This window comes from Neopelma chrysocephalum, unplaced genomic scaffold (genome assembly GCF_003984885.1).
Source record: "Neopelma chrysocephalum unplaced genomic scaffold, ASM398488v2 Primary Assembly neopelma1_65, whole genome shotgun sequence".
NCBI classification, from domain to species: domain Eukaryota; kingdom Metazoa; phylum Chordata; class Aves; order Passeriformes; family Pipridae; genus Neopelma; species Neopelma chrysocephalum.
In genome coordinates, this window is record NW_020897722.1 from 3,456,248 (window position 1) to 3,466,021 (window position 9,774).

At 61.5% G+C, this 9,774-nt stretch overlaps 1 protein-coding gene across 1 annotated transcript; it reads right to left on the reverse strand.

Moving 5' to 3' along the window:
- Positions 1-1,012: 1,012 nt before the first annotated feature.
- On the reverse strand, positions 1,013-9,260 carry ARPC1B (actin related protein 2/3 complex subunit 1B). Its single transcript, XM_027683909.1, has 11 exons — positions 9,110-9,260; positions 7,330-7,442; positions 6,575-6,648; positions 5,645-5,749; positions 4,639-4,861; positions 4,022-4,129; positions 3,468-3,674; positions 2,561-2,636; positions 2,282-2,478; positions 1,710-1,800; positions 1,013-1,321 (listed from the first exon to the last, which is right to left on the reverse strand). The coding sequence occupies exons 3-11, from the start codon at positions 6,636-6,638 to the stop codon at positions 1,283-1,285; spliced, it is 1,110 nt and encodes a 369-aa protein (XP_027539710.1). The 5' UTR covers positions 6,639-6,648; positions 7,330-7,442; positions 9,110-9,260; the 3' UTR covers positions 1,013-1,282.
- Positions 9,261-9,774: the final 514 nt, after the last annotated feature.

Sequence of the window (9,774 nt, forward strand, 5' to 3'; positions counted from 1 at the left end):
TGTCAGCTCTGAGAGGGAAGAACTGACGGGGTGGGGACAGACTGGCACAGAAAGTCTGGGTGATCCTTGGAGTGCAGGGAGATGGGTGGGACAGGGCAGTGGGAGTTTTTGGGATGGAGTAGGGCAAGAGCCACAACTTGGGGAAAGGGTTGGGGCTTGTTCATATGCAGAAATGGGTGGAAAAACCTTTTCCCAGTAGCACACACGTCCTGCTGATGTCTGGACCAGAATCGTGGAGTAACCACAGTGCAGTGCCCAGGTTCCTTTTCCTTTTGGTGATAATTTAGGCTTTTCCTCACAGAGACTCCAATTTAAGACCCAGCAGTGCTGGAGGAGAGGCTGAGCATCCTGCCTGCCCCAACACACCTGCCCAGGACACACCTGCCCAGGTACTCCTTGTTATGCCTCTGCCACGTGTGGCCCTGCCCAGTGTTTACCACATTAATTAAACCCTGCACTGAAATGGGGGAAGATTCATCCATTGTCTTTACAGCTTCTTCAAAGGCTCCTTGGCATCGTGGGAGCAGCTTTGTCCTCCTGCTTCAGCTGTGAGATGGGACTGCTCCTGCCTTGAGCTGGAGATGAGGAAGGTGGAAGTTGGTCCGTTGCTCTGATCAAAATTCCCTGGCAGCCTGTGATAACAGGCTGGAAAGGGGCAGGATTAGTTTGGCAGCCCAAGGTCTCTGAGCTGGCTCCCAGGGCTGGGAATTGTGCACCTGACGGGACTTGACCAGCGTCCAGGGGAGCTCCAAGTATGGGAAACCTGCACCCCCCGGCCCCCTCCATCCCGTCCACCACCTTCTTCCTAACACCAATCCCGTTTTGAAGTGGTGCTGAAGCAGGGAATGGGGAAGTGACATTCCCCTTATCTCCAGGGTCCTGATTCCTCCCCAGAACTGGTGGCAGAAAGCATGTGACCGCCCATGGTGAGATGTGGCTCAGCCCCGTGACCTGCTCTGATCACACACACATTCACACTGAACTTGTTCTAAAAGAGTGCAAGGAAAACCTCTTCGGATTTATCCAGGAAAATCCTTAACTTTATTTTCTAAGCGATGTATGACCAGCATCAGGAAGGATTTTAACAAAAATAGTTAAAAAAAATTGGTTTTCTTTGAGAGCAGCCGCCAGGGCTGGCTGGCAGCAGGGAGTGTGCTGGTGGCATGGTGGCACAGGGGGCTCGTGTGGCACGGGGGGTTCGCGTGGCACAGGGGACTGGCAGGGGGAAGCAGGCAGGGTGGCAGAGCAGGGGCAGCCAGGATGCCCTTCCTGGAGGGCTCCTTCATTTGATCTTGAGATCCTTCAGCGCCGACTCCAGGCTCTGAAATGAGATGGGAGGTTGTTCAGCAGCACCTCTTTGCTTTCCAAGGCAACTGGAAGTGGTTGGGGAGCTGAAAGCAAAGGGAACTGGGAGGGAAGCTGTCCCCTGGCATGCCAACCCATCCCTTTGGGGGGAAGATCCCAACTTTGGCTGCTTTGGGCTCATTTTCCAAGCCATGTGGGCAAAGCTCTAGCCAGGAGAGGGTGCTGGATCCCTCTGCAAGGCTGGCATCACCCCTCTCTGATGGAGAGCTGTGAAAGTGCCACCCAGGACTGTGGGACAGGGTGGGCCCCAACGCCACAGGGTGAGGGATTGCAATTAGAGCTGTGGCTAATGAGGGTTCAACGTTGGGTGCTCAGAGTCCAGGGGGTCTGTGGGGACACCTCACCTTGACATCCCAGATGCTCATGCCACCGTCCATCCCCGTGGTGCAGAACTGGGTACACTTGTCCTTCCCACCCACCAGCACCGAGATCTGGCTGTGGGTGCAAAGAGGCAGCAGGAATCAGTCAATCCAAGGTTCCTGCTGAGCCCTCAGGGCTGCCGGGCAGCCATGGGTGGGAGTGGGGCTGGACCCCTTCCTCTCCCCCACCCATGTGCAGGGAGGCACTGGGGGTAGCCAGGGATGCTCAGAGATATCCAGGTGTGCTCTGGGGATGCTCCAGGACTGTTCTGGCTTCTAGGACTGGACCCCCCTATTTCCCCCACCCACATGCAGGGATGCTCTGGGGATACCCAGGGAAACTCAGGGATATCCAGGACCGACCCAGCTCCTCGTGCTGAATCCTTTAACCTCTCTCACTCATTTGCAGGAATGCTCAGGGACACTCCAGGGATACCCAAGGCTGCTCCAAGGCTATCCCAGCTCCCAGGCCAGACAGCAGCACAGTCGGGTGATGCTCAGGGGTCATCACCCCCGAGGTGACCCCAAGCCTGTCCCTGCACCCCATCAGCCCTCACCTGATGCTGTTCTTGTGCAGGGTGTCCAGCGTGGCGTTGGCCGTGTCCGAGCTCGCCTTCTTGTCCAGGTTCTGGAAGCGCTCGCGGGCGGTGAGGCCGCGCTGGGAGCTCTGCTTGGGGACGTCCAGCTTCCCCCCGAAGGTCAGGGTGCCCTGGCTCTCCTCGTAGGTGAACAGCATCGGGCAGCAGTCGTGGCCCTGGGGAACAGCCCGCCCTGCTCAGCACCCTCTGCCCACGGCGCCCACCCCATGACCACCCCGTGCCCCCGCCCGGACTCACCGCGGCCACCAGGCTGTTCTCGGTGATGAAGGTGACAGCCAGCAGGGGCAGGGTCTCGGTGCACAGGGTGGCAACGCTGCGAGGCAGGGCAGGACATTGGCAGGGAGCTGAGCTGCAGCCTCTGCCCTGAGACTGGCACAGCTCATCACACGGGTGGAAGCCACAAGACTACGAGAGGAACCACCGCCTCCTCCATCCGTGGGGCTCTGGGAATGCTCCAGGGGTGTCCCAGCTCCTGGGGCTGGACTGCTCTAAATCCCCCACCCTTGTAAAGGGATGTTTGGGAATACCCAGGAATGCTCTAGGGCCAGGAATGGTCCTGGACCCCTCTATCTACCCATTCACGTACAGGGATGCTCCAAGGATACCCAGGAATGCTCTAGTGCTGTCCCAGCTCCTGATACTGAATCCCTCCCTCTCCCTCACCCACTTGCAGGGCTGGACCCCTCTACCTCCCCCACCCATGTACAGGGATGTTCTAGGGATACCCAGGAATGCTTGGCAATACCCAGGGATGCTCAGGGATACCCAGGAATGCTCCAGGGACACTCTAGGGCTGTCCCAGCTCCTGGGGCTGGACCCCTCCATCTCCCCACCCACACACAGGGATGCTCTGGGGAAAACCAGGAATGCTTGGCAATACCCAGGGATGCTCGGGGATACCCAGAAATGCTCTAGAGATACCTGGCAACCCTCCAGGAATGCTCTAGGGCTGTCCCAGCTCCTGGGGCTGGACCCCTCCATCTCCCCCTCCCACACACAGGGATGCTCTGGGAACGCTCTTGGCCCAACCCAACGCAGATACTCCCACCCCAGGGTCGGTTTGGGGATCAACCCCCCCTGGCATCCCCAGCATGGTCCCCCCCAGCCCCCTGCCCAGCCCCCTGCCCTGCCCAGCCCCGCTTACGCCATCCTCCTGCCGGCGTCGGCGAGGCACAGGGTGCTGTCGTGGCTCACCCAGGCCACGCGGGACCCGCTGGCCGAGAAGCAGATGCTGTGCACCCACCCACAGCTGCTGCTGGACTCGAACATCAGCTCCCCAAAGGGCATCTTGGAGCCCCACGGGGTGGGGCTGGGCCGCTCCTCCACCTCCTTGATGTAGGCTGAGAAGATCCTGGGAGGGAGGGGGAGGGTGCTGTTGTGTGTCCCCACACACGGCGCTTGCGCTGCCTCCAGCCCTGCTCCCCGGACACCTCGGTTTCCCTGGCAGAGCCCGTGGGGTCTCACATGGGTGCTGTAATGCTGGGATCATCCCCCGGGCACCCCTAGACCTCCCTGCGCCTCCCCTGTGCTCCATTCCCTGCTCCAAACAGCACCCCAGAGGTGAAGCCTTCCCCACAGACAATCCAGGGCGCTGGGCTGCCCCACACAGCTCTGTGCTGTGCCAGGGTGTGACCCCAACCCATCTTTGGGGGTCCCCTCACTCAGGCCCCCCTGGTCACCCACCCCCCTGCTCCTCACCGGCACTTGAAGTCGCAGGAGCCGGCGGCCAGGAGGATGTTGTTGGGGTGCCAGTCGAGGCTGAGCACCGTGGAGCGGATGGGCTTCTTGATGTGCTTGCAAACCCACCTGCATGGAGAGGGGTTGGCATCAGGGGGGAGTGTCACCTCCCCCGGGAACCCCACTGGGTTGGCAGGGGGGCTGGATGAGGGTGGTGAGGGTTCCAAGTGCCCCAGGAGCTGCCCTGGGCCACCATCCTGCAGTAGCAGCTTGGGCATGTGGAGTCCATCTCTCCATCTGCCATTCTGTCTTCACTTCCAGCTCCTCTCTATCTCCCTCATCTCTTCCTGTCTTACCTTCAGCTCCTCCAGTTTCCTATCTCCCAATCCATCTTCCATGTCTCATCCATCTCATCCACCCATCCATCCATCCATCCAACCTTCCTTCTGACCATCCATCCATCCATCCATCCAACCACCCATCCATTCAACCATCCATCCATCCATCTATCCCTCCATCCACCCATCCATCCACCCATCCATCCATCCACCCATCCATCCACCTAACCACCTATCTACCCATCCATCCTCCCTCATCTCCCCCAGGACAGACCCACCCAGGCCGTGCCAGATCCTCACCAGTCGTTCTCCTGCTCAAAGTAGCAGATGGAGATGAGCCTGGAGCCACTGCCCACGGCGAACTTGTTCTCCTTGGGGCTCCACTTGACGCAGCGGGCGGCACGGTTGATCCGCAGGATCACCAGGGTGGGCTTCCACACGTTGCCCTTCAGGGTCCACACGTAGGCGTTGCGGTCGGTCCCACACGTCACCAGCCGGTTGCTCTCAGGGGCCCAGTCGATGCCTGGAAGGCAGAGCGGGGTGATGGTGGCCCAGGGAGCCGTGGGAGTGGGAATGGGGATGGGTCACTCGGGGCTGGGGGCTGTTTGAAGGCAGAGTTGTTCTGGGTGGTCTCTGCTCCAAGGTCCTTCTTTACCCTACTCCCACATCCATCCCAAATGATCCCACCCCTCCCACCTCAAAGCATTCCACGTCAACCCATCCCACCCCATCTCTCCCATTCATCTAATTCCATCCCTCCCCACCCCATCCCTTCCCATGCCTCCCACACCATTCCATTCCATCCCAACCCATCTCTCCTATGTATCTACCATCCATCCATCCATCCATCCATCCATCCATCCATCCATCCATCTATCTCATCTCACCCACTCCATCCCTTCCCTTCTCATCCCTCCAACATCATCCCAACCCATTTCTCCCACCCGTCCTTCCCCTTCCACCCCATCCTTTCCATCCCAATTCATCTCACCTATCTCTTCCATCTATCCATGTCCTTTCCTATCCATCCATCCATCCATTCTATCCCATCCTATTCATCTCATCCCACCTTATCCCTTCCCACCCTATGCCTCCACATCTCTCCCATCCCATCCATCCCACCCCAGGTGCCCTCTGATACGCCAGGTCAGGGCCAGGAGAGCTGGACACAACCTGCTCCCTCTGCTCCACCCGCAGCACAACCCCCATCCAGAAGCTCCCAATGCCACAGGCGGGGCTGGGAGCGGCTCCGGGGCAGGGCCACCCACCATCTGTGTCCCTGTCCCCTCCACCAGCCGGGACTCACCCGTCACCTGCCCGTTGTGCTCCTTCAGCTCGTGGATTTTGCTCCACTTGGCCCCGTCCTTGCGGTAAATGTGAACCTCGTGGTTGTTGGGGCACAGGGCGATTTCTGGGGGCGACAGGGCCAGGGCAAAGCCCCCCGTGGGTCACGGGCTCTGTGGGGGCAGCAGGGCCAGGCAGCCCCCACCCGCCCCTTCCTGGGCTCCAGGTCCCCCTGCATGGCAGGGGGGGGTCCCACCAAGGCCCCCAGCCCTGGCCCTGCACTGCCCTGACGCTGCAAATTGTCCCTCAGGGAAGGGAGAACCCCAGACCCAACAGCCTGGTGTCCTCCTTTCCCTAGAGAGTGATCCCATGGGGCTGGAGGGATGGGATAGGATGGGACAGGATAGGATAGGATAGGATAGGACAGGATAGGATAGGACAGGACAGGACAGGACATGGGATGGCTGCAGGCGCACAGCTCCCGAATCCAGCCCCATCCCGCCCCTCCCGCCCGGCTGCAGCAGAGAAAGCCCTTTTTGTTCTCCCATGTCCCCTGTGCCGCGGTTGGGAAATGCCATCGGCCACGAATCACCCGGCCCTGCTCTGCTCTGCCCTGCACTCCATCCGTCCCTCCCCACACCCCGCAGTGCCTCCGGGCCGGACACTGTGCTGGCACCCCTGTGCCAGGCTCTGTCCCTGTGCCAGGCTCTGTCCCTGTGCCGGGCTCTGTCCCTGTGCCAGGCTCTGCCCCAGCAGAGGGATCTGGGGGATACAGGGGGGAATATGCTGTCCCAGCTCCCAAATCTGTCTGTAGCAGGATTTACATCCCCAAACCCAGCCCCAACCCAGCTCTGCCCTGTCCCGGAGGTGTCTCCCACCACAGGGATGTTTAACCAGGACAGTCAGGGTTATCCCTGGGGATTTTGGGATGGGGTGCCCCGGCCGTACTTACGGGTCCGGTCCTTGTTCCAGGCATGGCAGCTGATGGGTTCCAGCAGGAAGCTGTGGTAGGCCATGGCTCACGGGCTGGGAACAAGGAGAGACCCCTGTGGCTGGTCAGGACATGCTGCTCCAGCCACTGGGACAAGAGACTCCCAGCTCCCAGCCCCACCAAGCGATCCCTCCCATGGGATCAGCCCTGTGTCACAGCCCACTGTGTCCCATCTGTGCTGGGGAGGGGGTTTCCCTGAGGATTTCCAAGCTCAGAGACTGCTCACTTCCAGAGACTTCCAAATCCCACCACCAGCTCCTGCCCTGGCTGGCTGGAGCTCAGTGGGCAGGAGGTGGCTGGGCACAGAGGGACCCTGTGAGCACCCCGGGTGTCCCACCATGGGCAGCACCTCCTCTCTCCATCCCCACACAGCCAGATCCACTTCCTCCTTCCCCATCTCTCATGTAGGAAGTGCCAAAGCCCCATGGAGGCACCTCCATCCCATCCCATCCCATCCCATCCCATCCCATCCCATCCCATCCGTGCTCAGCCCTGGTGACTAATCCCTTCTCCTGGCTGAGCTCCCACTGTTCCTGCTGGTCCCCACCAACTGCTCCGGTGCCACCGGATGGAGCAGCTTCCCGCAAGCCCCCTCCAGGTGCCACGGGACCAGGAAGAGCTCGGAGCGGCGTCACAGCCCCCTGGCCATCCAGCTGAGGGAATGCAGGGATGTAGGGAAACACCTCGCCAGGGCGTGACCGACGGGGATTACTCACAGCTTGCTCTCGGCTATTTTGGGAACTCCCCGAACACGTCCCGTTTTCTTTGGCAGCTGAAAACGGTACAGGGGAAGGAAAAAAGTCCCTCCTAGCAAAGCTCCGTCCCTGGGCTGGGGAAAAGAAAACGCAAAGAGCTCCATCACCTGCTTGCTGCATGTGGAGAAATCCCAATGCCAATGCACAGCACAAGCCCTGCTGTCACACACCCCACACCCTGCCAAAACATCTGTCCCCACTGGCCAAGGATGACCAGGCAGCTGCCCTGTCCCAGCTGATCCCCCTGGGACGCAGCATGGGGTGACCCAAGGAGGGTATGAAGCTGCTGCCACTGGGACAGAGCAGCACCACGAGGGACGGATAAAATCAGCACAACAGGGACACTGCTGTTCCCTCAGGAGAGGGAAAATGTGTGAAATAGGGACTTGGCTGAAACCAGGACCCAGCTGAAACGGGCACTGGCTGAAAGGGCTCCGGGGAGGAGGGATGGGAGGCAGGGCACACCACGGTGCTTTCTGGCCTCGATGTTCGCTAAGAAAACAACGATGCTTTGGGTTTTTCCAGGTGGTTTGGATGCTCAGAGGCATAAACCCTCCTCCCTGGGGGTCCTCCTGCTCCCTGGTTTAATGCCATCCCAAGGGGATGAGCTCAGCTGCTGTGCCAGGAGCAGAGGCCGCCTCAGGAAGGAGCGAGGGCTGCTCAGCCCTTCGCACTCCAGTCCCTCCCTGCAGCGGTTGGTGTTTCATTTCCCCCACAGCCCGTTTACAACCAGTTCCCTAAGCCCTGCTCCCGCCCTGGGGTGACCCACAGAAGCTTAGCAGCCCCTTCCCCAGCAGGAAGGAGCATTGGAGGGGCTGTGGCTATTCCCCTGCTCGACACAGGGGCTCGTGAGGGAGGAAAATGGGAATTTTCCAAAGGCCAGACAGGGCGGGATTGGGAGTCGGAGCAGCTCCGTTATCTCCCCGGCCAGTCCAAGCAGTTCGGAAACATCCTTGTAGGAGATAACCAAACCTTGGCAGAGCCGAGCGCTGGGGGCTCCTCCCAGTCCCTGGAGGAAGCCACGCACCAGAGGAGCTGTATTTGGGGTTTTTGTGAGCCTGGCGGGGTTTGCACTCACCAGTGCAGGGACACGGGGGGGATCCCGCCAGGAGCTGCAGGACCCCGGGAAACTCTCCCCCGGCCCCCATGGTGGGCCCCCGGCACTGACCCCCGGCAGACCCTCTGCTCCCTGAGGCAGCTCAGGGTGTCACCCCCCCGTGCTCCTGCCAGCCAGGTTGGGGACACCCGTCCTCGGTCCCCAGCGTTGGTTGGAAGTGCCCCAGGAGCCAGCCTGGCCCTGGGGGGACATCACCGTCCCAGGGCAGAGGGAGGGCAGCTCTGACCCTCCTCTTCCTCACGCTGGGCAAAGCGGGGAGCAGCTGATTCCCGAGGAGGAGAGGACAGACTGTGGCAGCCCTGGTTCTGCCGGCACCAACCACGACGGGACCCCCACGAAAGGACCCTTTTCACCGCCCCCTCCTCACAACTGTCAGACCTCCAGCAAGAGGAAAAACCTCAAACTTGCTGCCAAATCGGGGGGGGGGGGACCCCCAAACATCCAAAACGCAGCGACAGCAAAGCTCACACGAGGCAAGGGGCTGCCTGCGATCCCCTGGCCCCAGCCGGGGGGTCCCCACATCCCCTAGAGCAGGGTGGGAGCAGCAGGAGCGGTGACAGCCACAGCCCCAGGGGACAGCCCCAGGTCCTCGCTGGGGTGGCAGAGCTGCCTCCCCGTCCTTACCTTGTGGAGCAGCGCGGGCAGGGCGGGCCGGGCTCAGTTCATGGACGGCGGGGCTCGTTCATGGACTCTGGGCAGTCGACACGAACGCAGCCCCGAGCGAGCGGCGGGAGCTGTGCCTGCCCCGCCGAGGCTGCCCGACTTCCCTTTTCCTCTCCGAGAAATGCAACCACTTCCTTACGTGGGCGTTGGGGGAGCGCACAGCAGCTCTGCGGCCGCCCTGCCCCTGTGCCTGAGGGCCAGGGCCGCTCCATCGCCTCACGTGGACGGGACGCCGGCCCCGGGATGCTCCCGCTGCGATCCCGGTGGGATGTGGGCAACGCGCCCCGGGTGCGCGAGGGAAAGACACAGCCGGGAGAACAGAGGGGAAGGATCCCCGTCCTGCCCCTCTGGCCGCGGGAGTGTTGTTCACCGCCTCGTCCCTGATGCGTTTCGGAGGGATGGGGGCACCCTGCCTGCCTCCCGGGGCTGGCCCGGAGCAGGGAACAGCTGCGTTTGGAGCCCACCCGGGGCGAGACTCCCGTCGGCATCGCCTCCCACGGCCGGGGAGATCCGCAGGACCCCGCGGAGCCGGGATCCGGCCGCCCTCGGAGCAGCTGCTGCCGGTTCCTGCATCCCACGGAGCCCAGGCTGGGTCACCGAGCCTGTGCCCCCACCCACCAGCCATC

Bases quoted from the DNA above. Each gene is read 5' to 3' on its own strand.
- ARPC1B (XM_027683909.1), bottom strand. From the start codon at position 6,638: ATGGCCTACCACAGCTTCCTGCTGGAACCCATCAGCTGCCATGCCTGG. The intron at 2,637-3,467 runs GTAAGCGGGGCT...CCTGCCTCGCAG, and splicing joins GACGCCGGCAGGAGGATGGC to CGTTGCCACCCTGTGCACCG. The intron at 2,479-2,560 runs GTGAGTCCGGGC...GCTGTTCCCCAG, and splicing joins AGAACAGCCTGGTGGCCGCG to GGCCACGACTGCTGCCCGAT.